Below are 26,653 nucleotides of genomic sequence, written 5' to 3' on the forward strand. Positions count from 1 at the left end.
TATCGTGGGGGGGGGGGGGGTGCTCGACGGTCGTAGAGCACTAGCTCATACAGCAAGTGCAGAATTAATGACTCAGCCACCGTCCTGATGAGGACGGTTGAACAACAAACTCTAACACATTCCCAAGGACTGGCAGAATAACCACTGTCAGTCCAGTGTTTTCGAGGTTTTGCTTTGAGTGTAAACTGCAGACTCCTTCATAACACATCACGCTTCTGCCCCCCTTCGTTTTCATCACTCAGACCTAATCCCGGCAAGTGTGCGGAAGGCGCTGGGAGGTGCCCCTTGCTGCTACCCCCACGTGACCCCAGCCTGCTCCCGTTCACGTACAGTGACCCCTGGGCTCGGACTTCTGTTATGTGGTTTATAGGTGGAACTCGCAAAAGAAAAGAGATTCCTTTTCTTTTGTGTCAAATAGCTTTGGGGAGGGGACTCCAGAATATCTGCAAGGATAATTGTTCAGTATGCCGCAAGAGGATCTTACATTTCTTTTTCTTAAAAAAAAAAAAAGTATTTCACTGTGATTAATGACTCTCAAAAACTTAGAAAACTCATCTCTCTTTTCAGGGCAACAGAGGACTTGGCTTTTATGGAGAAAAGGGTGAAAAGGTAAGAAAACATAATAGATAAAAAGTGGAGGCCTGCTTGGCAATTAGGAAATAAATCATTTTAACGACCGGTTGTCCTGGCCATTTGCACGGGAAGTAATCACTGTGAAGTGCCAGGCGGTGGAAAAGGCTCCAATGACAGTGATGGGTCGCTAAGACCATGAAATCCACCAGTGTGGGTCAGCCCCGGCCAGACCTCTGACACAGACACGACCTCGGCCGTCCGCAGCACCCACAAAGTAAAGGCATTGCCCCGAGATGTCCCGACGTGGGGAACCCTGAGCTGATTGAGCAGACCAAGCCGGGAGCCAGAGGCCAACATGGAGCCGGCTCAGGGAGCAGGCGGCCCGCCCCGGCCAGGCTCACAGGCGAGCGGGAAGACCTCAGGTCTGTAATCCCCTGAGCCGCCAACCCGGCCTTCGAGACCGGCACTCGAGGCCACGTGTGTGAAAAGCTCAGCAGGCCGAGCCTCCCCAACACGTACCCATCGCATTCACAAAAGCTCCCGCCCACCGTGCATGCGTGCGTTTGGTGCCCGCGTGGTCTGCAGATTTTCATCTGTGTCCCCCTGTGCTTTTCGATGGGACAGCACCCGAAGTGGGATCCGGTACCGCCCAGGTCTGAAGAGAAAGGCTGTTCCCTTGTGTTAATACCCTAGAAAAGATTGTGAAAGCAAAACATCGAACAATCCGAACACATAAAGATGTAAACGCCTGTGCAATGAAATATGTCAACATAGTAAACAACACAAAAAGAAGAAAAATCTAGAAGAAATCACAGAACAGAAGGGAGAGTAGGCACGTCAGGCAGAACAGAAATGAAGTGAGCGTCTATAATCTCCAAAGAGTTGATTCAAATATTGATAAGAAAACATCGAGGTCCTGACAGGTGAGGGGGCGGTGGGCAAGCGGTCCCAGACATTCTTTCAGAGGTAATGTTAGCGGACTCGGAGAATACACACAGGGTCCCCTTTCTGCAGCCGATACCTCCTGTCACTTCTGTTCATACCGTGTGACATCCGGGCTCACATTCGTATCATGTCCTTTATGTGGGGAAATTCCAAAGCAAAGACAGTAAGTTTCCTTTTGTGACGATGAGTTCCTGGAAGGTGATGCACGTATCGTGCAGAGACCTTGTCTAATGATGTTGCAGGTTCGTAGACTCGCCGTCTGGGCATCCCATGAAACGGGCTTCCTGCTAATGACAAAAAGGCCCACTAGACTGAAGATCGTACTTTCTTTAACGTAAAACACCCTGAACTGGTGAAACAGGGGTGGAAGTGGGGCGTCTTTCATTCCTTACCCCTTGGCCCCAGTCGCAGAGAGCGTTAGAGTAATGTGTTCATGTGAAGACATTAGCCCTTGTGTAGAGATTCAGCACAAGGAGAGAACTGCACAGGAGCAAGGCAGCCCAAACGTGGGAACAACCTGAACAGCTTTTATGAATGCATTACGAACGATCATGAATGCAAGGGCACACAAATAATTTTGCGCTGTGATCATTTTATATTACACTATGATTATGACATTACAAAGTTATGTACCTGTGGTTAGTAATACGCAAAATAGAAACAGCAGTTTGTGTGGTGCTTTTATTCACACTCGATAGTGTCTTTCCAGCTTAAGGATTGCTGCTTTTGCTAACCCACCCACAGGGCGACGTGGGACTGCCGGGACCCAATGGGATCCCATCAGACACCCACCATGCCATCATCGGACCCATGAAGGAGATGTTCCATCCAGAGCAGTATAAGGTAAAGAGGCTTCAGCAAAATTGACTGCATTCCCAGTAGAACTATAATAAGGAGGAGAAAAAAAAGGAACTTTCTTTGGTCTTTTTAAAACAATCACAAAGCCAGGGAGTCCTCACCATCCAGCTGGTACCTCAAGCATGAAAACACTGCCCACAATCACACGGGTGCTCTGTCCCTCATCTTCAAAAGCTGTGACGAATTTGAGACAATACGAGATTTCATGAAACCATCTCAAATCTGTCCTAAGTACGCAGCTCTCCTGTGCAGGCGCGGGCTCGTGGACAGAGCATAGTTCAAAGCCAGGATGGGGAACTCTCTGAGCAAAGTCTTGTATTTGGCGCAATGAACCTGCTTTTACTCTTTGCTGACATGGGGCATCATTTTGGGTGTTTTTGCATCAGTTTTCTGATTTTTATAAATTCATTAATATTTTGTCAGATTAAAAGTGTGGTCTTGGGGTCTACATAAGCATTAACACCCCATTCACCACTCCCTCGCTCGGACGGGCCACTGAACCACCCCGAGAGTTCGAGCTCCCTTGTGCCCAGTGCGGATGGTAACTCTGGACCGCGTGTGGCTGCCGAGTGCAGACCGCAGTGAAACCCCCAGATCAGGGCGGGCACAGGCAGTGCCTGGGGACCCCAAACATAGAACCTAATTCCCGCTCTCAAGGATCTGTCCAGATGGGGATTGGGTGCACGGCCATGGGTGGGAGAAGGCCGGCCTCGGAGGAAATCAGTCAGGCGTCTGTGCCTGACTTAAGAACCACCTGACCATGGACAGAAGTGGCTCGGGCGGTGGCCCGTGGGAGGCAGAATGCCGGGAAAGTGTGTCAGGAGCAGGTGGTCATGAGCCAGCTGAGTTTAGAGCAGGACCGCTGGACAACCAGGCAGGAGGGGGTCCCCATCCAGTCATCGGTGGGATCCAGGCGGGATTCTGGCTCCTGGGGGTGCCCCGACCCTCAGCCAGGTAGGGCCTCTGTCAAGTCTCAGGACAGGAGCCAAGGATGCGGTGAGGCCAGAGCAGGCTCAGTCCATGCTGAGGTGCTCGAGCTTGCACCCCAGATTTCCTTCGTCTTCTGCAAGCAGGACGGGCTGGGGCCAGGGCCCGGCCGGCCTGCGGGATCCCTGCTGCAGGGATCCAGGACGCCGTCCCAGCAGAGATGGGGAAAGGAACCCAGCCGGTCACTACATTTCTTTCACCATCTTAGACCAAGAGGGATGGGAAAAATAGATCATATAAAATTGATACTGCTTTCCAAATAAAGTCTCTCTTTTTCGGGATTTTAGTACGTTCCAAATGTGTCTTTTTCTCAGAGGACCCTCCTAAGAATATCTTACTCAAACGAATATTATGGTCAGGGGCTTGTCCCCGGGCGTGTGCTCTGGACGGCGCGTCCTGTCTGCCTGCAGCTGGGGGTGATGAAGACTGACAGCACGCCAAGAAGACGGGCAGCCTCGCAGTCGTATGACACATAACATGTGGTTTAACGGCTGATGTGAAAATGCAGAAGAAATCTCACCCCTTTTTTCTTGAAGTTTGAAGCTGCAAAATGTAGGACTTGCTTATTCTGATGCATTTGCAATCATTGTTTACAGGTCCACTAAACACTTTTCTGCGACCTCAAACCCTGATCACTGTTTCTATTCTTGAACTAATGGCCTGTCTTAAATTTCATTGTCTTCACAGGGTGAAAAGGGGAGTGAAGGGGAGCCAGGAGTAAAAGTAAGTTGAGCAGTTGCTTCTCCCTGGGGGGCCCCCGGTTCCCGTGTCCCCGTGCGGTGATAGCATGCGGGCTCTAGCGGCACCCACCTGCTTCTCCAAGCGGGTTCACTTTGCCGCTTCTTTTCGGAAAACAGTTTTAGACTGTCTTCCCTTTTGCATCACAAATGGCAGCTCACCGACATTTCCTGGGGCTCATGGGCTGAACCTCCGTGCGTTCGGAGAGCAGGTGTGGGGCTCGAGGCCCCAGCAGGTTTGGCGACGGCTTCGGTTCTGGGTCCAGCTCACCGTTGCTCGGCCGTTCGTCCTTGCCACACCTGCCCCATAGTCCCAGCCCTCCCAGCGTCACCAGCTACGTGACGATGCTGGTGGTGTCCGGGATTGCCGATAATCCAGGCCGCCTGGCCAACTTTCTGTGACCCGACGTCGCACTGGGGTGGACCAGGGACCCCAGGAGGCAGGCTGGCCTGTCGGGGGGCTGGAACCCCCGAGCAGGGGAGGTGTGACAGGCCAGCCACCTGACGTCTCTGTTCTCTCCTAGGGCATCTCCTTGAGGGGAGAAGAAGGAGTCATGGGTTTTTCGGGTCCACGGGTAAGCCCTGCGCTCCGTAACTGCGGTTTGTGTCGGTTTGTGTTTTAAGTAAATGCATTCTTCAGAGCAGTTTTAGGTTGCCTGTGAGGTTGAGGTCAAGGTACAGAAATGTCCCATATGCCCTCCCTCCCCCCACCTCATGCGGCCTTCCCCACTGCCAGCGTCCCAACCAGAGTGGCCTCCAGGGACTGGTGTTTGACACTGTGCCCCCCACTGGAGGAGGGCGGGAGCAGGACAGACATTGCTGCTTCTGTAGTGAGGCTCACTTAAACTGCGGGGACAACCGTGCAGACTGTCTCCAACACAAGAACGCGACTCTTGTTTCCCTGAGGGTCCAAAGGAAGTGTCCCTAGCAGGATGGGGGGGGCAGTCAGGGGAGTGTCTCCCCCAGGGAGATTCAGCACCTGTGGCTCCCACGCCCGAGAGCAGACCTCCTTCTTCAGAGCATGGCCTAAGATGACGCCTGCCACTTCTGCCCCCCTCCACGGGCCAGAGCTCGGTCACCTGCCGAGCTAAGCGACAAGTGAGCTGGGAAGCGTGGCCAGAGCCATGGCCAGAGCAGAGAAGGTGGCCTGGTGGTGACTCTCCGGTAGCCACTACCCCTAAAAAGACACATGTTAGAGTCTTCGAAAATAGGAAGAGACTCCTGAAACTGGTGGAGGGCAGGCCTTGCTTTGTCTCTCCCTGTTGAGGCACAGCGTCCTCACCGATTTCTCCGTATTTCCTTAAGGGGTGGATATGATGCATTCCTGAAAGTGTCGCTGAAATGATCCACCTCCTTAAGGAAATAAAAAGCATCTTCGGATGGCTTTGCTATTTCATAGTGAAGCATTTCACCCCAGCCCGCGGCAGGTGCCGTGACCGCGCCTCCTGGAAAACATCGCTGCATATTCTGAGCCACTGTTTCTATTTTCTGTTCCACCCAGGGTGCTGCTGGCTTTGATGGTGAAAAAGGTTCACCGGGACAAAAAGTAAGTGGATGCATGGAACACTATCTGCTCGGGGCTGACGCACCTTACAAGGGTCAACTATGAAGACTGCTCTCCTGGGACAAGAAAGTGTCCCGCAGAAAAACACATTTAAAACCCTGCGTTTACAGCGGCATAAAGCATCCTTCCTCCCAGACCACTGGCGATGCCCGAGGCAGCCCACCCACCCGTCTCCTCCCTTTTGCAAAGCTGCGCGTTGGTTTGTCCTTTGGCGCTCTCCTCGGCGGCGGCGTGCGCCACTCGGGAAAGTCGCCAATGTGGTGGCCAAGTGTCTACCTGCATTTTTCATGGTTGCTCTCACACATTTTGACACTATCTTCAATGATGACCCAATTAGTTTTATTCCGTGTTCTGTGGACAGATTTTTGGCAGTTTTTTAAAAGGAATTAATAAGTGAGAAATGTGTAATGAATCTGGGTCAGCTTAGAATTGTCTGAGCTCTTGGTCGTAGGAGAGGGTGCGCGGAGAAACAGTGCTCTTAAAGAGTGACATCGTTAGGTTCCCTACTTACTGTTTCTGGTGATTCGATCACAGGATACGGAGCCGGCCTCCTTCCCGTTGTGGACGCCGGCGCCCTCCCCAGCCACAGGTGTTGTCCCCGCTCTGTGGGCATCGTTTCAGACACCCACGAGCCCCTGGAGGACATGCATCTGTCCCCGCGTATAATTGCGCGGGAAATAGCACACCTCTAGCACTCTGCCCTCTGGGTTGTTCGGCCCCGTGCCTCGCAGATGACCACAGGTGAGCACGGACACGTCCGCGTGGTCCTGGGCAGCTCGTGAAGCAGCAAGACGAGGATGCGGCCTGTGTGCTCACGACCCCGCGCCAGGCCTCCCGCTGCTTGCCGTGGGGCAGCCATCGCACAGTCCACGTTAGGGTGCGTGCCTCTCGGGGTCCACGGGCTCACATGCCCATCAGTCAGCCCTAGTAGGTGTCTAGAAATAGACTTTTTAAAAATCAGTTCGGCCTCTGACTCAGGACTCTTGAATCCTGCTCATGGCTCCACTGCGGGTTGGTGGTAGGACATCAGGAGAACCAGAAGGATGTGGGGCTCATCAGTGTCCCACAGGGAGCTCCCCCTTGTCTGTCCAGGGACTGCGGATGGCTTTGGCCTCCCAGCTCGGTTTCTGAACTCACTGGCTCTAGGCACGGGCCCTGCGAGCCCTCCGCAGAGGGGAACAGAAATGGGATCAGCCTTGACTCCTTCCTGCAGCCTTGGCTAATGTGACTCTTCCCGTCCCCGTCCTTTTATCCCAAACTCAGGCCAGGGGGCTGACATCAGGGTTTCCCTAATGACATTCAACTTCTCACGACATTAGTAACTGGTGGGGGTACGCTCCCCAAAGACAGCATACCTGGAGGACAGCTGTCCAGGCTGTACCCCAACCAAGGGCCAGAAGGCCAAATTCCAGTTAAGGATTTCAGTAATCAAGTGAGGGGACAGAGGACTAAGCAGACGTGACATCTACAAGTAATCCGTTCCACCCACAAATGTAACCAAAGTGCTGCTGTTAATAGTGAAATGACAATTATGATTTTTTTTCTACACCCAACACTAACGAGTTATAGGCTTTTAAAAAGCGGTTGGACACAGCTGCCCCCGGAACGCGTTGTTTACGTGAGACAAGATGCTCGGCAGACACCACCTGGGGCCTCTGAGTGCTGTGTCCAGATGTTAGGATGAAGGCCCACAGCCTCCAGGGGAAGACAGGGACACTTCCGGCCAAGCGGGACGTCTCTGTGGGGAGACAGTTTACTCGACTACACAAATAGGAAATGCCGGGGACACACACGAATGGCGGAGTCACCTGCTCGTTCGACCGCACTGCATCTCAGACGTGACCGCTGGGTATCCTCTTACTGGACAAGTTGCCATTATTCCTCACTGTCCAGTTACTAATCTAATCCCCAAATAATTCCTCCTTGACCACGCACCCCTTGCTTCCCCTGACCCTGTTGTCATGTTTGCACCCAGAAACACAAAGAGAACCTGTTAGATGGTGGTTCTCTCAGTGTGCCAGACGACTGGGCCTCCAGCTGCCAGGGGGTCTCAGATGAACCACGAGTGCGAATTTTCCCCTTTACTCTGCTGAGTTATACCTAATACTCGGCCCACCCCCAGGACCCAGTAACTCCCCTGCTGCTGAGAACTCACAGGGAAACTTCTAGATCATTGTGTTGGCTTTGAGGATTCCAGCTGCCAGTAGTCTGGGCGAGAAAAATACTGAGCACCCTTATTTGTGCCCTTTCTCCTGTTGGTTTTCTGGAACAGCCGGTTCATTCCAAACCGCTCAGGCTTGGTTCAGACGCGTTGGTGCTCTTTTGGCGTATTCAACACGGGTGGTGATCACGTGGTCTGGGGGTGCGCTGCTCGGTGATGACGTCACACCCCGCAGGTGATGCTTGGGCGCAAAGGGCGACAGGCACGTTTGGCACGATTGCCGTGCCGGGCGCACGCGCAGCTCAGACCGAACGCCTCGTTGCCGGCCCCTGTCCCTGGCAAGCTCTCGCAGGATTCCTCGCCTATCTCGAGAGATGGCCTCCAGCTAGATCCATTTAGCACCAGAGAAATTTGCCTTCGCTTCTGAATCTTCAGCTCCACCTAGTGTGAAAGGAAATCTGTCCGCATCAAAGGCCCACCGGGAAAAACCACATTACCGCCATCCGTGTTCATTCTAGACAGCAGGACTTTCCACGTTCACGTTATCCTGTAAAATAATCAGAATCTGGGGCCTCACCGTACATGGTCTTTAGCAAGAGGGAATGAGTTTCTAGATTTTTTAAAAAGCTTTACACGTGTCTCCAGCTATGACGTGGCTCAGAGGGTAAGCATTCTCTTTCAATAAATACTCAAGGGAATTAGAAAGCAGCACTTTGCACTTTTTAAATGAAGGGAAAAATTCTAAATTAAGAAGCATCAATGCTGGGGCGCCTGGGTAGCGCAGTCGTTAGGCGTCTGCCTTCAGCTCAGGGCGTGATCCCGGCGTTGCGGGATCGAGTCCCACATCGGGCTCCTCGGCTGGGAGCCTGCTTCTTCCTCTTCCTCTCCCTCTCCCCTGCTGTGTTCCCTCTCTCGCTGTCTGTCTGTCTGTCACATAAATAAATAAAATCTTTAAAAAAAAAAAAAAAAAGAAGCATCAATGCTTCTCTTTGGCGTTAACTTAAAGTTTCCCAAGCGCATCTTGGGGGAAGGTTTTAATAGACGGCCAGTCGTAACCTCACTGACGTGGGCCTCCGGGCCTCCCGAAAGATGTCGCAGGACGGACACAGTACCCCCGGTGCACAGTTCCTGCTCAGAAGGCGAACCTGCACCCAGGGAACCCTAGCTCTCACGGCTCCTCGAGGGGAGTACGCGGGGCAGAGGAGCGCCGCACGGCGCCATGAGGAAGAGGCGGCCGCTCCCACCGTGGGGCCCAGGCGGCACCAACAGCCCAGTGTCTCCAGCAGCAACGATGGAAACGCTACTGAGAAAGAGAGGCGGCGGCGGCAATGATGAATTATGACGCTTAGAGACTATCCGCCAAATGTCACGTTTGGACTTGGTTTGGATCTGATTTGAACAAAGCAACTGCAAAAAAAAAAATTTTTTTTTTTGAGACCAGAATCAGGGAAAATTGGGCACAGAGTGTGTAGTAGGTAATTTTAATGAATGGTGAGCGTTATTAGACATAATAATGGTATTTTGGTCACTTCTTAAATCCTGTTAGAGGTACGAATAAGCATTGAGCATCTTTCTTGCAGGGGATCAAAGGACTGGATGGTTATCAAGGCCCCCACGGACCCCCAGGACCCAAGGTGAGCTCAGTGCTCCTTTGGCGTGCGGATCACCTGCTGACGCCCTGTTGGCAGAGGCATCCTGTGTGATCTAAGCAAGCACGCAACACCCAGGCCTGGACAGATGGGACGGACACGGATCTATTAGTCCCGTGTGTCTGGGCCACGCAGGGGCATATGGAAGTCACGGCCTGGGGCGGAGCGAACCCGTGGGGTTCTGGGAGCAGGCTTCGTAGTAACAAGAGGATGGGGTACCCCCTCTTCCCAGGGGAGAATATGATTAACTTGTGTGAGTAATTCCATGGGCTGGCAGGGAGGTGATACCCTGTCGGCTGAGGACCAGGTGGGGTGCAGCTGGGCAGGTGATGGGGACCCAGCCAGGTGGGGAGACTTTCCTGCTGGGTGGGCACATCTGGTGAGGACCGGGCAATTCAGTGGTTAGGCCTTTGGGGCCCTGGGAGGCTCGAGAAGGTTTAGGTCTTATCATCCAGATGGTATTAGATCAGGGTATCATGGCATTGCACCCCACCCACCCCACGGGGCTGCCCAATAATGGAGTCATCCGACAGTACAGAAAGTAGTCAGCTGACCACCTCTGGTGCTCGACGAGGATTTCAGAGGGAGATTAGTACCTTCTACTTTGTTGCCTCTTGGTGCGGCCGGCTGGTGCCCGGCTGGTGGCCTGGACATCACCACAGCCCAGGGGAGATGGTGCCCTAGCTTTATTCCCTGCAAATATGCAGAGTATCCAAAACTCCAAAAGGCAGGTCTCAGATTCTTCTGTTTTCTTCTTTTCTTCCTCCAGGGAGAAGCAGGCGAGCGTGGCCCCCCAGGTGCACCTGCTTACTTCCCTCACCCCTCCCTAATCAAAGGTTCGTATGGCCACATCACACATGCAACCTCTTGTTTCGGACACGGTTGTGAACTTGCAAGAAAGGTTTTCTAAGCAAAACAAAACAAAACAAAAAAGATGTTTAGAACATAACCTTTGGAGAACATCGGTCTCACGTACAGCTCCCCTCCCTGCTTGAATCTGGGGTCACAGAGAGACCCCCGCTTCACCTGTGTCCTCTGTGCTCCAGCTGAGACCCCTTCCCTGGGAGAGTCCCTCCCTCCTGTGTACCGCGTGCAGGTTCTGCTTGGCCGCCTGTCTGTAATACCACGAAAGAAACCCAGTCCCCCGCACCTCTGGCTTCCTGGCAGCAGCCCCAGCCTCCCTCACTCCTTTACGCCCCATGGGCAACCAAGGTGCTTCTCCCCTCTGCTTGCCAGTGTGAAGCCCCAAGTTGGCCATAATCCATAATCTGTAAACGGCCACATCCTTTGAACCTTCGAGGAATCCCCATGTATTTGCATGACCGACTGCCCAGAAGGTGTTCCCACTGTCCCAGTGGACCCCTGAGTGTAAGTGAAGGGTTTTGTGTGTGTTGGAGCTGACGCCCATTTCGTTATTTTACTCAGCCTTCCAGATGGGCGGGACCATACCAAAATATTCTAATTCTGTGATAAGAGCAATGGTCTCAGAACCTTTTTGAACATGAATCCTTCTAGGTTAAAAAAAACCAAAACCATTTTCAGCACGCCTCTGAATAATCATACGTACATGTATTTATGGATAATTTATCGCGTTGTACGGAGCGCCACGAGGGCAGTGATTTTCTCCGTCGTGGATCATTCCTGCATCCCCGCTTTCTAGAACAGTACCAGGCAGATGGTAGGTTACCTGGATGGACTGAATAGTGTACGTACTACCTCATACGCATCAGAAAGGAATTTTTAAGGCTGAGCGTTTTAAAATAAAGATGGTCAAATATTGTCTTCTTGCACGCAGCAGACCAGTTGGCCCCCTGCGTTATATGTCCAGGGGTCAAATACACCCTCTCCTGCGTGCTGGGAACCATCTGTCCGTTGGAGAACAACCTTTGCATGTGTTCGTCCAACGTGGATGAGAACACAGACTAGCACAGGGCTGAGGACAGAGCCCGGCGAGTCCCCGAGAGAGCAACGCCATTGGCTCCCCGACGCAGAGAGAGCTGCGTTTCATGCGTTCCTGCCAATTAACACATCCGGGTCAATGAGTGTGCTTGGAATCCACGCTTAACACCTCGGATCGCCCTCCCTGGGCACCCGTCCTCTAGACTGTGGAGTCGGACGTGCCTGCCAAGCCAGAAACCCCAGGAAAAGGAATATGAGCTCCACTCACTGTTAGTGATTATGGTGACATTGAAATACTGCCTTTTGAGGCTTCGGGAACATAATTTTTTTAAATTAATGTGAGCCATTTTTCAAAAACGTCACTGACTGAGAGCCCAGAATCCATCTACTTCCCGTTTTCACAACCTCCTTTTTCCGAAACCGCACTGGGAAGGGGTGGCTCTGAGTTGGTGAGCGGGCAGGTGAGGGCTCCTGAGCACGATCGGCTGACTAATGAGCAGATTCCCTCGGGGAGGAGGGGAAACTAAATGTATCCTCACAGAGCAGCCTTGCAGGAGCTTGTCAAGACCCGGAAGGCTGGAGGAGACTTGTGGGTTTTTTCTAATGATTGCAAGGTAACTAAAACAATTAATCTTGCTCTTCTTCCAAACAAATGAGAGGGTCAGTGGTTTTCACTTTTATTGTGTTCCCCCTCTTGCTCGTTCCTGACGGCTAGTACTTATGCAGTGCTCCCGGCGCGCGGGCAGGGGTCTCAGCTGCTCTCATCACACCTGTCGATTGATTAACTTTTCCTAACCAGCCCCTGAGATGGGGGTTGATGCCACCCCTGTGTTGTTGGTGGAGAAGTTGAGGCGCAGAACTCAAGATTACGTGTGTTATGAGTGGAGGAGCAGAGGTCGGACCCAGGCAGTCCTGTTCTGAGTGTGGGGCCCGTCTCGGTTGCAGGTGCCAGAGGTGACCCAGGATTCCCAGGGACCCACGGGGAGCCGGGAAGCCGGGGTGAACCAGGAGACCCAGGCCCCCCGGGCCTCCCCGGCACGTCCGTCAGAGACGAAGGTAATTGACTCCGTGCTATCAAACGTGTGCCGCCCACCCCCAGCCCCCACCGGTGTTCATGTAGAGCCCTGGCCCCTTCCTGACCGCTCGGCTCCACCGCTGGGCTCTCACAGACGAGGCTCAGCGGCTCGAACCAGCTAGAGCACATGTGCCATGGGCTCTCCGGGGAGCGGTGCCCCTGCGACAGCAACTCCCCACAGGGCCGGGTTGTGCCGCTGACAAGCAACTAGCCGGATGCCGTTGGCTGGCCGGGACGAGTGGGGGCAGTCGTCCGAGCTCGGGGCCAGGGCCACAAGTGTCACACCTTCGTTTGGGGCTTTTTTGAGGTTGAAATAGGGTGATGAAATCTGCCAACAGCAACAACCCTTAAGTCACTGAGACGGTAGATCCGAGAGTCCTGGCGGCCCCCGGGGGGACGGGAATGCCAACACAGATGTTCTGTATCCCAAGTCTCATGCTGCTGGTGGTCGCTGTTGGATTTTCAGATGGCAAGAGAGGCCTCCCGGGTGAAATGGGCCCCAAAGGCTTCATAGGAGACCCAGGCATCCCTGCACAGCACCCCGGCCCGCCGGGCACTGATGGAAGGCCAGGACTCCAAGGACTCCCAGGGCCTGCCGGACCACCGGGACCAGACGGTAAGAGGAAGGAAACTCGCATTAGGACAGAGCAGCCTGGCCCCTGCCAGAGGTTTATAGGGTTTTTCTGCTAAATAATTCCATGAACCAACGCGGTAAGCATTGCTCTGGGGTGTGGCAGGTGCTCTGGGTTGCAAACAGAAAAGCAAGCGATGAGGGAAGCTGCTGAGTACCAGCAGGCCTGTGGACATTACCCAGTAGGGTTTGGCTGACAAACTCCGATGAGGTCAGCTCTGCTGTGGAACATCTGAGCGGCGCGGTCTGGAAGCAGGTGCGAGCTGAAAGCTGTCGACGTCTCTGTGATACGTTCCATCACCTTCTTCCAGGGTGGAGGCCTCCTGCCTGGACTTGTAGCCTCTCTCCTCTGTCTTACCCGCGATCTTAGGCAGACTAGATAATCTGCCTTCTCAGCCATGCAGAGCCAAAGCTGTCCCCGACAGCAGTTCACAGAAGAGGGGGCTGTGTTCCTCCAGCAAGATGTGGCCGCTTTGGCCAAGGCTGACAGGCAAGACTAGGAGCGTCTATAAACCAGACAGGCATGAGCTTCTGGGCCCCATGCTGCCTGGGGGCAGCATTGAATCCTTGTGCAGAGTGGATGTCCTGGTTCCCGTCCTTCCATGGTTCCATGACTCCTTTCAGTGGAGAATGCTCCGAGGAGGCAGGGAGACGTGTGGTCTGTCTTTGAGCTTGCATGAAGAACGGTTACCTTTTCGGCTCCCAGGTTTAAAGGGCTGTTTTAGACCTTGTAAAATCTCCTAATGGGAACATCTCATCCCCTCCAGAGTTGGGATAAACGAGGCTTTGGAAGAAACCGTGAGGTCACAGTTTCTTTCTCTGTGATATGGTCCACGGTTTATCAGCCTCTTTTCGAGGCTTAATTAAATTAAAGTCCCTGGTGTCCCCCCCCCCCTCATCTCTCAGAGCTTCCTGTCTTCAGGCAGGGGGAGCATCACGTTGCTGACAGGTAGTGCTTGATCTGAGCTCCGGGTCAGTTCAGATCTGTGCTGTGGGTGTCTTGGGGCGTCGCCTCTCTGCCGGCTCTAGAGGAAAGAGGCTGGGGTTGGTGGGAGTATCTGTGTGCACACGTCTTCCGTTGAAAAATCAGCAGTCCCTTCTCTGATGCCATTTTGTGTTCTACAGTTAGTGTCTGAGTGAGCATGCTACTGCCGTTCCAACTGTCCTCCAACTGGCAAAGCCAGATTCTCACATTCTTTTGCAAAATTTTAGATGTAGATAATTCCCTGGAATTTGCCAAAGAGTTTGAGCGGTGTTATCGTTCATGTATTTTTATCCCGGAAGTAATATTTATTACTGTGACATCAGTCATAATGGCCAAGTTTCTGTGAGCGTTATGTTTCCTGAGTAAATGTTATCTGTTAAGTTTTCCTTTTTGGCAACAGAACATGGTATGTTAAAATTTTTTAAGGCATAAAAATTTGCCTCTTCAAAGGAGTATGATTGAAGGCTGACCCTGGCATTATTCCAGTTTTGCCAAAGACACAAACACCATCTTGCTTTATAAATCTGCTTAGTTAAGTGTATGATTTACTAATATAACTTACCTGTAAACTAATTCATTTCTTGTGCATATTTTATTCATAAAATGCATGGAATAATATCCAATAAATTTTATCAACCTAAGATGTGAAAAGCATACAACTTCAGTTCTCCTTGAAATTTTTCTTTTACCCCATGAGACACATTGTTTCCAAATCACTTTTTTAAAAAGCAGTCTCTTGTAGAAAAAGTGGCCAACCATAATGGCCTTTTGAAACATTTTTGTGCATAGTCAGAATTTAATACCAGTGACCTTGATTCCCACACAGTTCTTCAACTTTTCCCCCGGAATGAAATTCTTGGATTCCTTTCTCGTTAGCTGCACTCCATCCTGTTTTATGTGTCGCTACTAATGAAAACCAGAATTTTTAGTTTTTTGCAGTTCCCACAGAACCAAGCCATGAAGTCAGTTTTCTTTCTGAGCTAAATATTTTGCTTTCTTGGTTCTAGCTGAGTGAACTGAATCAAGTGTCCGGGCAGTTCTAGTGTTTTCTGGAATAACTCACCATACTGCCAGCTTTGTTACGGACCTTGGCCTCTTCAGGAAAATCCCAGTGAAAACATCGGAGAGGTGCGCTGCTATTCTGTAGGACTTGCGTGAAATGACTAGTTTATTAGCTAAAGCACATAAGAAAGAGCAAGGGTGATGGCCACTGGATTCGCGAACAGTGACTGTCTTTGGGTCAAACTTAAAATCCGACATCCATATCCATGATCAAGTACCTGCCTGGCTGTTGAACCTCTCACGACATCGGGAGAACCTGGACGCATAAAATAAAGCCCACAAAGTCCTCTGAGGCCTAAATGCCCTTGACCTGGTCGCCAGGGACCCGAGCGCACGTGCTGGGGGCGCCATCCTGCTCCACGGACCCGGGATACAGCCGGCTGCCCTCCTTCCGCGCTGGCCTTCCGCAGAGCCCTTCTGTCTTTCCCCTCGTAGCTTGACGGCCATTCCCCTGGAGGCGCCTTTGTTGGCCCTCCCTTGTCCCTCCGGCACCGTCCGGGAGACGACAGAGCTCCTTAAAGTTCAATCTTGGACCCTTGTCTCTGTACCCTCCACCTGCCTGGACCCCGCGGCTTCTGGCACTTTAAGCTCAAGCCCTCCCCACTCTCCCTGCATCTCCAGCCCAGGTCTGTACTGAGCCCCAGACATGCTCAGACTGTCGGCCCGGCCCGTGGCCACCCTGCTTATCTCACAGACATCTCGAACTTTGTGTGTCCAAACTGAACTCTGGGTCTCCTGCCGCCCAGGTCCCTGACCCAACCTGCCCTGTGCTGGACCTCGCCCCTCCCCACAGACCCGGGAGCTCGGGCTACAGCCCTGAGCGTCACGCTGACACCTCGCTCGCCTGCACCTGGGACCCCTCTGCCTCTTGACTCTGCTGTTCTTCACTCAGCCACCCCCGCCCTCCCTGAAGCCACCGCCGTGTCTGGCGTGTATCTGCGGGGTGGCCAGCCTGCTCACGAGCAGCCTCTCGTTCTCTGTCCGCTCGGCTCTGCACAGGTGGCTCGTAGACCTCTAACCTGCACATTTGTGTAACTTCCCTCCTCAAAACTCTTTCAGGGCGCCTGGGGGGCTCAGCTGGTTAAACGTCTGACTCGATCTCAGCTCCGGTCATGATCTCAAAGTTGTGAGTTCAAGCCCCACATGGAACCTACTTAGAAAAAAAAACAAAAAACAAACAAAAAAAAAACCTGTTTAATGGCTCCCTGTTGCCCTTGGGATAAAATCCACGCCCCTGGCATGGCCCCTTCACCTCCCCTCCGATTACTGGCTTCCCCCCTACTTCAGGGGCTCGCGGACACACTCCTGCTGTCTCTGGCGCCGTCCCTGTTGCCCACGCTCGGCCACTCTCTCTTCCTCTTCCTCTCCACATCCGACGTGTAAGCACCACGAAGGTCTGCAGTTTCTCTCCAGCCATACGTGGCTCCTGGCACGCTGCTGGGCTAGCCCAGGCGCTGGACCGAAGTCGGATGCACCAGGGCGTGAATGACAGACACCGTCTTAAATCTGCGGTGAAACTGAACGGCATGGGACAGGAGTCGCGGCCGCCTTTCCATAAATATAGTTATTTAGGAGCATTCTGACCTCAAAGTCTGGTGTCGCTTTTCCAAGCAGAGAGCAAATGCCCTTAAAATCAGTGGCTTCCTTAGTGGCCTCTTTCTTGCTCCTCTGACCCCCTCCCGGTACCACGAGATGGACATGGCAGCAGGTGTTTCAGTGTGTTGGGGGTTCTGGATCGGGGGCTGTGAGCACCACGGGGTTTGGCAGCGAGGACAGACTCAGTGAGGTTCTCATCCTCACGCGTCAGTGCTGGTTCCTGGGAGCACGATGCCTCGTACCCACCACGAGGTGGCGCTGCCGTCGAGAAGACGCGGAGAGATTTGCTGGCATGAGGGCGTATTTCTTATGCTTCCCCGTATCCGGCTCAGAATTATGGGAGCCTGGAGACGTAGCAGGACTTCTGAGGGGCCCTGATCCTAGTCACTGGGGGTGAGGGTCAGGAGGGTGGGTGAGCACGCTGGAGTCGGATGGTCCCAAGTTGTCTTGTTAACCACACGGACCGCGTGTGCAGCTGCTCTGGGGGGAGCAATAGGGAACCGAGGTCATTTCCATATCTTGGTTTGTTTTGGTTTTTGGTCTTTTGGGGAACCCAAAGTTATGTTGGTCTTGGAATATGAGTATTTAGGACGTAAATAAAATATGTGGTTGATTACACAGAAATAGCGTAAAGATGATGCTTGTCCCCTCGATCTATAAATGCCCATAGATTCTATTTGAACCCAGAAAATTGCTTTTTTTAATTATTATGAACCATGTGTTTGCTATTCAGAGTTTCAAACTATATGGAAGATTAAAAACAAGAAAGTACAATTAGTAAAAAAAAAATCTTTAGAAACTAAAAAAATAAATTTTTTAAAAATAGAGTAAAATACATGGCTGAAACGTGAAAACCTTTCTTCAGACTCCACGTTTCTTAAAAGCAAAGATTTTTACTTCTCGCCTTCAACAGGAAAACTGAAGTCATGGGCTCCTGCATCGCCTCCCATCCCTGGGGGCTATGGCCACAAAAGGGTGTCCCGGAATGGAGCTGCATCCTCTGTTGGGAGATCTGGGCAGTGACCCTCCCAACCCTGGGTGCAGGGAGAGGTGGGGTCTCTGTGCGGCACTCACGGGCCATCTCTGTGGGTTTTCTCCTTAGGTTTCCTTTTCGGCCTTAAAGGAACAGAAGGGACGGTGGGCTACCCTGGGGCTTCTGGCTTCCCTGGGGCTCGTGGACAGAAAGGATGGAAAGGTAAGGAGCGTCCTCGGGAATGCTGGAGGAAGGACGGGAACCCACTCCCTTGTCCCACGGTGTTACCCCGGGGCTGAGGTGCATGGCACCCACCGCGCTGTCTAGCACCCAGCCCTGCGCTGGCCCTCCTTTCTCCTATCTCTGTCTTTCCCTTCATCAATGAACTTTCGGGAGGTGCAGAGCCCATTAGGGACAGAATAGAGGAGCAGTGACTCCTTAGGCTGAAGCGGATGATTCCTCTAAGCGCTCAGCTCAAAGGCAGCGTCCTAAGCGCTACAGAGTTCCGGAGAGCAGTCATCGCAACTCATCCTACCCACGTCACCTGAGTTAGGGACTAGTCACCGGTGGGGGCAGGACCGAGCAGAGTGCCCAGCGGCTCACCCCCAGTTGGTGGGAGAGGTTTGGTCGAACAAGCAGAGGGAGTTTCTAGTAAAGAAATAACGCTAAATTGGGGGGCTGCCTTCCTGGGGAAGGGCCAGCCCAGGGGGCCCCAAGCAGCGCCCCCTGACCTTTGTGGCACGTGTGGGATGTGTGGGTGGGTGCCCTGCAATGGACGGGGCCAACCGCAGGAAGCAGACGACATGGAGAGCTGTATACCCCTCGTCCCGTGAGCCACCTCCTGTCGCCTTCTGTGCCACCAGCAGTGGGCTCCCGGGACCCCAGCACAGCAAGACAGAGAAGGGAGGTCGAGGAGTTCCTCCTCCCACCCAGGATCTTGGCCTGTGAGCCCATAGCTCCAGCCAGGCACCCTCTCCAGGGCTCCCCCTTTACCCCAGACCCTGGAACCCTGTCTCCCCCCAGCCCCCAACCTGGGAGGCCCCCATTCCTCAGCTCCACACACACCTCAGTAAATGGTGTGTTATTTATCCTCTTGGGGAAACATGGCAGGATTCTGGATCCCAAGGAGTAACTCCTGCCCCCCATCTCGGAGACAGTCCCCACCGGGCATGGGAGCAGACAAGGTCCCGGAGTGCCTCCTCGTCGGTCTGGCCCCCACCGCCCTGGACTTCTGTCCCCTGTTTAGCGCCTGCTTGGCAAGGAAATAATGAGTCTCTCCCTCTGCCTCACGTTGCAGGTGACTCTGGGGACTGTAAGTGCGCTGAGAGTGATCAGTTCATCACGGGGCTCCCGGGGCTGCCAGGACCCAAGGGCTTTCCTGGCATCAATGGGGAGCCAGGGAAGAAAGGGAGCCAAGGAGACCCCGGCCAGCATGGCATCCCCGGGTTCCCAGGGTTCAAGGTGAGACACCAGTTCTATTAAAGCTGATAGGACGTCCTTGACAACTTTTGGTTATTAGACGAACATAGATTTAGACCAGCAATGCTCCTGCACCCAGTGCTCCATTCAAAAAGGCCACACGCTCCAGAAGAAACTTCAGAATGTTTACCGGTAAGAAGATGAACGGCGCAGCCGCTGTGAAAAATGGTTTGAGGTTTCCTCAGAAGGTCAGAGACTTGCCATATGCCCCGCAAGGCCCACCCCTCCGTGGACACCTCAGAGAATCCGAAACACATGTCCACACAAAACTTGTACACGGCTGTTCAAAGCCCAGAAGTAGAAACAAATGTCCATCAGTTGATGAACAGATAAGCAAAGGCAGCGTCCCCACGTGGTGGACTATTGTTCAGCCTTAGAAGGGGCAGGAGCTCGGCCCCTGCTGCAGTGTGGCTGAGCCTAAAAAAGTGCGGAGTGGAAGAAGACCGTCCCAACAGAACAGGTGTCTTATGATGCCACAGGAAGTGTCCAGGACGAGCGGCTCCAGAGACAGAGGGCAGGTCAGGGTCTCCAGGGGCTGGCGGAGGGGGAACGGGCAGTGAGCTCGTCATGGCCGTGGGGTCTTCTTGGGGGCAGTGATGAAATTGTTCTGCAATTAGAGATTAGTGATGGTTACACAATCTTGTGAAGATACTAAAAACGCACCAAACTGTATGCTTCAAAGTGGTGAATTTTACGGTGTATGAATTAGATCTCAAAAAACAAAACGAAACACCTGGCATCTTGCTGAACATTCACCTTTTGAAATTTACAGAAACGATTAAGCATTTTATGAAGTCTCCCTTAACCAGAGAAGAAGTGAGACCTCCAAGTAAACCATGAATTTCTAGGAATGTACGAACTTCCCCACCCGTGGAGTCCCCGTGTGTCAACTAAGCAGACCTTATTTCACGCCTATGAAAAGAGCATCTGTAGATCTTTCTTTGGCGAGAGGTTTTAACCAATGATTTCAAAGCCAAGTTCAGATAAAGGCAAAGAAAATATGCTTTGTTATTTATTTATTTACTTATTTACTTATTTACTTATTTATTTTACTTAGAAAAAGAGCTGCAAGAGATTTATAAAGTGAAAAGTGTATTGTTTTACTGATTCAGCAATAGAGGAAAAATTGCTCAGGACACCAGGCCAAGGACAGTTAGAGCGATGTGGCTCCGTGACCGGGTGCTGGGGGAGGGGGGCAGCCCCACGGAGCTGCCCGCACGGAAGGTGGTCCCTCCTAATCGCTTCGGGGCACAGGACCTCCGCTCCGAGCCTGCGAGGCTGCTCAGAACACAAGCGGTTTTCTCCAACTAAAAATTGTAGGCGCTAATGTCTTATCCTGGTTTAAAAATGATACTGTCTCCAAATCCTAGCCGTCTTAGCGCGTACGTAGTGAGAGTTACAAGCTTACGAGGGGCAAAACTGATGGGATCGTTGGTTGTTTATAAAATGATTAACTGTTTCCTAGAAGCCAAATGGACCCCATTTTGTGCACCTGGAATGTCTAAAATCTGGCCCCCACCTGTATGACGCACGTGCCCGCGGCATTTCTCTTCAAAGACCTGCGGCATTGTGTTTGTTGTCTTGCATTTAATTATATGTTTATGGGTCTGGCAACCGTGCTTCAGTAGGAATGTCTGGGATGGTTTTCTGTTCTCTGACGTTCGTACCGACGGAGCCTGCAGGAGCGTCTCAAGTCGGGGGTCAGTCGGGAAATGAGCTCACCGTCCGTCCGTTTGCCCAGGGCCCGCCTACTGAGCACTGTCCGCGTGCGACACACCCCCTGCACACCGAAAGAATGCTGCCCTTGTCTGCAAAGAACTCAATCAATAAATCAAGTATCTGTGGAATTTTTCAGAACATTCCATTTAATTAGACCAACACTAAAAGTTCCCATATTCTTGCAAATAACAACCAAGATTTGCCAAAAATGAGCACATCACACATATTAATATCCTGACCCGCTAACCCGCTCATTTCTGCTCATTGAAAGACCCATGCGAGATTTCACAGCCTAAAATGTGAGTGTCCCTGCACTCAGCTTGTCTCTAAAGGATGATTTTTCCCCAACCTTAATTTCGGTCTAGAAGACAAGCTGTCCACGGAGGACTCTGCTGCTCTCGATATGGAATGAAGACAAATCCCCATCCTTCGTACTTGGAGGCTTAGTACCGGCTCAGAGTCTAAATAGCGCAGTCAAGGGCTAGCAACCTTGTGTGTGTGTTAGGTCGTTGCTTCCCAAAAGTTCATGAGTACGTGCACCCTCGGGAGCTGGCTGAAACACAGATTCAGGTCCAGTGCGAGGAGGGCCTGAGGTTCTGCCTTTCTGACAGGCCTCCGGGAGGGGCCGGTGCCGCTGGCCCGCGGACCGCACTCCGAGCCCCGAGCTTCTGGTTTTCACTCTCCAGCCACGTTTGCTACTTCCATTACGTTGTAATTATTTGAGATTTAAAAGGCAGCCCCACTGGCTACGTTCCAATGTTCAGTGGCCGTTTGTGGTTGATGGCCAGCCAGGTACGGAGCATCTCTCAAGAGGCAGGAAGTTGGTTGGGGCAGCACTGGGCTTGACAACGGGTGAGGGCTCCCAAGTCGTATACAGGGAGACTCCTCGTCTTCCCAGGTGTCCTTCACAGAGTGAAGGAGGAAGACATCGTATGTTTGTTCCCACAGGGTGCCCCTGGCAACGTGGGACCACCCGGGCCCAAAGGGGCGAAGGGGGATTCCAGAGCAGTCACCACCAAAGGTCAGTCTTTGGGGGCCGCCAGTTGCCAGACCCACAGTCCTCCTGTGGCTGCTCTTGTGTGAGTGGCTCACACGGCACATCCTTTCCCAGGTGACAGAGGACAGCCAGGGGTCCCAGGTGTGCCGGGGCTGAAAGGTGACGACGGTGTCCCCGGGCGCGACGGGCTGGATGGGTTCCCAGGCCTCCCAGGCCCTCCGGTGAGTAGCACGAGGGTGGGGCCGGCGCCGCCCCGGTCCTGATGGGTCTGGGCCTTAACCCCGAGGAAGCCTGCGGTGAATGCCACCAGCGCCTCCTGGGGTGTTGGAACGAGCAGCAGTCCTGTTGGCGAGGAAGCAGGGGAGCGGCTTGGAAGCCGGGCTCCGAGGGCGCGTACAGGATAGAGTAGCCAGAGACTCCTCCCCGTGGAGCATAGGACGGGAGTCTGGAACGAGGCCCCGAGGCAGAACCCGCTGCGGGCTCTACCCCCGGCTCCGGGGCCTCCGTGTCCCTCGGCTCGTAGAAGACTGTCTTCCCTGTATCTTCACATCGCCTTCCCTGCGTGCGCCTGTCTCCGTGCGCGAATCTCCCGTGTGGGACGCCAGCCTCCCCTTGCCCTGATGGCCCTCACAGGCCCCGCGTCCAGAGCCGCCACATTCTCGGGCCGGGGTCAAGACGCCAGCATCTTGGGGGGACGCGGTTCCACCCCCAGCTCGTCCTTGTCAGGGCCTCACACCGCGGTTCCCCACCTGCTCGTGGGCCTCGTGCCCAGGACAGGCCTGCTCTCCTCCGTGTGGGTCAGTCCCACTACAGCACTGTTCGGTTTTCAGAGCGCTTCTCTTGGGCTCTTGGAAAACACCTGGATTGTTAGTAACCTAATGTCGCTTTTTAGTTACAACCCTGAAAACCATTTTCAAAAAGAGTCTATGTGGCACAACCGTACTCGCACGTGGCTGCCTCCAGCCGCATCTGAGCCAGCGCCTGCTGGCCACTCCAGGGCTCATCAGCACCGAGCGCGGGTCCCGGTCTGCGGTCCTAGGGTCTCCGTGGGGCCCGCAGCTCAGGAGGGTCGGAGAGGTGGGGACGCTCAGGAGCATGGCGGGGCTGGGCGGGGGGGGGCGTTGGGCAGCGGCACTGGGACTCGCCTCCATGGCTGGGGCACCGCTCATTCAGATAAGCTCAGCACAGAGCTGGCCGCGGGCTGCCTCTGCTGACCTCAGTGCCCTAACCCCTGCGCCCACAGCTCCCTCTCATCGCTCCATCGCCCCCTCCTTCTGCACCTGCTGGGCGTTTTCATCCACAGGGAGCCCCTGCTTTTTCAATCCTGTCTGATTTCCTTAACTCCGGTGAGCACGCAGCTCTTTCTGGTCCAAATCAAAGACTTTCTTTCCTTTAACAATGGATCGTCCCTGTGAATAGTGCATACGTCCCAATGTCCGATCACAGCAGTAGAAACAAGGTGTTCCTGCTCCCATTACTCCGACCCTGCACTTGACTGCTCCCATCAGAACCTTCCTGCGAATGAAGGCCGCAGCTGGGGAGGGCTCCAGTGGCTGGGGGAGAGGACAGCAAACACTCAGATGTGTGTGCTTCCTGGGACTGTCTCCCATTCTGTCACCATGATTGATATAAATCCTGCCTTGATGTCTGTGCTTGGTCAGACCATGATGGCAGGTGCCTGTTAATGTCCACCATTCTTCTGCTCTGTGTTGGTCACACCGACTGGGGAACGGGAAGGAGGACTGGGATATGGCTGTCTTTGAGGTTTATGTGTATTTTAAGAGATAAACTGAATTTCCACACAGGGTGATGGCATCAAAGGCCCCCCAGGGGACTCAGGTTACCCAGGAGCACCTGGCACTAAGGGCGTTCCAGGAGAAAGGGGCCCCCCAGGACTGGGCCTGCCTGGCCCCAAGGGCCAGCGTGGTTTCCCCGGAGATGCCGGATTACCTGGACCACCAGGCTTTCCCGGTCCCCCTGGCCTCCCAGGCACCCCCGGACTAATAGGTATGGAGGAACCCTCTCTTATCTTTCGGTCATGGGACACTGGCCCCAACACCCGCTGTCCTTCTTTGGCAATGTGTACGTTCCCTGGGGGTCCCGTGAGGATGCGTGTTACGCCATCGGTTCTTGGCGTGTTCAAATGACCCTGTCCGCGGGGCTTTCCAGGCCCACCAGACTCAGGTCACACTCGGATGGGCCTCTCCCTGGGTGCTGGGTCATGGGGGCTCTGCACAGAAGCTCAGACACGGGCCTTGGATTCCCCGCCAGCCAGGCCTCCCACCAGCACGCACCCATGGGGAGGTCCTGACTCTCAGCCGCCTCACTCCTGCATGTGTCTTGTTCCCAGACTGTGACACAGGTGTGAAGAGGCCCATCGGAGGTGACGGACAGGAGGTCGTGCAGCCAGGTACTGTAGTGAAGACCAGGACGCTTTAGGGACAGTTCAGAGGTTTAGGTTATAAGGAACGTGACTGCTCAGCAATGGCCGTGAGCTCCCGCGGTAGGAAATGCAGATGCGTGCGAAGCTCGGAGCTCGCAGGGCCTCTGCCTCAGCTCCTAACCGAAGGCAAGGCAGGCGCGGTGAAGTGTGGTGTTACCGCGGCTCCCACCAGGGCGCGGCATCACGCTGCAGCACTGGTAAGAGCTCAGCAGAGAAGTACCGTCACACTGAAATCTATGCATGTGTTCATCTGTGTGTGTGTGTGTGGATTGTACGGGGGGGGGGGGTCCGATACCTGTCAAGAGAATTGGGTCGAGCGATGAATAATGCTAGAAAGAACCGGGGCCGACAGATCAGAAGGGGTCCTGTGGTGATCCCAAGCCCAGGCCCGAGGTGGCAAAGTGGACAGGAGAGACTCCATCGGAGGCTGAGCCGCCAGCACTGAGGGTGCGCTGAGGAACCCCAGTGGGAAGCATGTGCATGCAGCAGGTCGCCAGCGGCCGCTGAAAGTTTGGGTGTGACCCTCAGGGTCCAGGTCGGGTTGGAGAAGTGGCATCAGGATCTGCGGGCCCCCTGCATGAGGTCGGGGAGGGCGTGTGGGCACAGATCAGGCACTCGGGGGAGGGTCCAGAGCGGGCACTCGGCGGAGCCTTCCGAGAGCGGGTGGGAGGCCCCTGAACGTGAGACTCTGCAGGCCGGAGCCGGTGCCCCTGGAGACCTCCGTTTCCTTTACCCTGACGACCTGGGCTGCCCCGTTTGCACCCCAGGGACCCCTAGTGCGGCAGAGGGGGCCACATTCCAGGCAGACAGACAAAGCACAGCTTGAAGAAGGGTGTCTCAGACAGAGGCCAGACGACAGAATACCCTCCCCGCCGTGATGTCACTGCCCTCGGCCACACTAACCGGAAGTGGCTGCAGCCCGGTTCCATTTCTCACGGCTCAAAGCAGCTCAGCGCTGCGGCCAATTCCGAAAGGATTCCGAGTCACACAGGAGAGTCAAAGAATTCCTTTGGCAACCGCAGCTGCCTCCATCGACAGGGCCCATCTCCAGAGGAGAGAAAGGCAGTCCCGTTGGCAGACTAGGTTGGACCAGCGTAGCTCGGTTGTGCCCGGGCGACGGCCCTCAGCGCGCGGATAAGGCACCGCCAGCACGGCGCCCAGTGCATTTGACGGGCCTGACTTCTCCGGCACTTATACTAGTATTCTGATCGTTGCACCAAGAAATTAGACTTTTACTGACACTGGAATCAAGATTAATTAAATCATTCAATGACTCCGATCATAAAACGGTAGCCGTTTTTCACGGCGGCCGCTTCTGCCCTTGGCAACCCGCGAAGCCGTGAGAGTTGGTGGGAGACTGCCCCAGCTCATCTCTTCTCCTCTCTTCCCAGGTTGCGTCGGAGGGCCCAAGGGATCACCAGGCCTGCAGGGACCCCCAGGCCCCTCAGGTAAGCGGGAGGCGTCTCCCACCTCCTCTGTGTCTTCGCTGTCCCTCTCCCTCTTGGCTCTTCTTCCTGCTGCCCCAAGCTCCTCCCCGCCCCGGACGTTGCTGCATTCCGCCACCGTGGCCCAGGGCCGCAGACCGTGGTCACTCGTGTAGGGAAGCAGCCTTTCCCTCCTCCCGTGACAGCCTCAGATGGAGGGAATCTCTGAGCCTCAGACCAGACAGACACAGAGACACTGGGAAAAAATACCTAGAGTTTGCTTCCCGTATGAAAAGGTTCAGATAAAAGACGTCCAATAGTAAAGAATTCGTTCATTTAGCTGGTGTGAGGTTTCGTCTGCTGTTCCGTCTAAAGCATTCATTCTAAGTACCACAAGTGACCATTTCTCAGATCTGGGTGGACCAGCTCTGGGTGAAGGATGGGGCGAAGTCTGGAGGGAATGCTCCTACCAGTGCATTCTGGGTAGGGCGTAGATGGACGCAGCTGCGGGCCGGTGGGGTTGGCAGTAGGCATGGCCAGCCATCAGAAGTGTCCTTTCCATTGACATGCCCCCCGGCCTCACCGTTTCCCAGGGTCACAGGGACCTCATGAAGTCGGCTGCTGGGCCTGACCGTCTCCCACACATTTGCTGCTGGGGTTTGCTCATGGGGCTCTGACGTGTGTCCTGCTTTCTTTGTTTAGGTGCCAAGGGCCTGCAAGGGATACCAGGACTCTCGGGCGCTGATGGAGCACCAGGGCTCAAGGGTCTCCCCGGAGACCCAGGTCGTGAAGGGTTCCCGGGACCCCCAGGTAAGGCAGGGTTGGACCCCCACGCAGCCCCATAGGTTCGGGAGCTGACTGTGTGGGACGTGGGTGCCCCAGCTCTCTTGTCTTAG

General features: G+C 53.9%; 1 protein-coding gene across 1 annotated transcript in view; it reads left to right on the plus strand.

Moving 5' to 3' along the window:
* The window catches only part of COL4A2 (collagen type IV alpha 2 chain), a 172,860-nt gene that overhangs the window by 110,282 nt on the left and 35,925 nt on the right, over nt 1-26,653 (plus strand). Inside the window, exons 11-27 of the mRNA XM_040624556.1 lie at nt 568-609; nt 2,263-2,361; nt 4,051-4,086; nt 4,625-4,675; nt 5,602-5,646; nt 9,406-9,459; nt 10,244-10,310; nt 12,319-12,429; nt 12,915-13,064; nt 17,825-17,917; nt 18,993-19,156; nt 21,842-21,914; nt 22,005-22,111; nt 23,696-23,897; nt 24,241-24,300; nt 25,725-25,781; nt 26,460-26,567. Coding sequence (XP_040480490.1) covers nt 568-609; nt 2,263-2,361; nt 4,051-4,086; nt 4,625-4,675; nt 5,602-5,646; nt 9,406-9,459; nt 10,244-10,310; nt 12,319-12,429; nt 12,915-13,064; nt 17,825-17,917; nt 18,993-19,156; nt 21,842-21,914; nt 22,005-22,111; nt 23,696-23,897; nt 24,241-24,300; nt 25,725-25,781; nt 26,460-26,567 — 1,519 coding nt within the window. The remainder of the gene's footprint in view (nt 1-567; nt 610-2,262; nt 2,362-4,050; nt 4,087-4,624; nt 4,676-5,601; nt 5,647-9,405; nt 9,460-10,243; nt 10,311-12,318; nt 12,430-12,914; nt 13,065-17,824; nt 17,918-18,992; nt 19,157-21,841; nt 21,915-22,004; nt 22,112-23,695; nt 23,898-24,240; nt 24,301-25,724; nt 25,782-26,459; nt 26,568-26,653) is intronic.

Source organism: Ursus maritimus, unplaced genomic scaffold (assembly GCF_017311325.1).
Source record: "Ursus maritimus isolate PB19 unplaced genomic scaffold, ASM1731132v1 scaffold_10, whole genome shotgun sequence".
Lineage (NCBI taxonomy): Eukaryota > Metazoa > Chordata > Mammalia > Carnivora > Ursidae > Ursus > Ursus maritimus.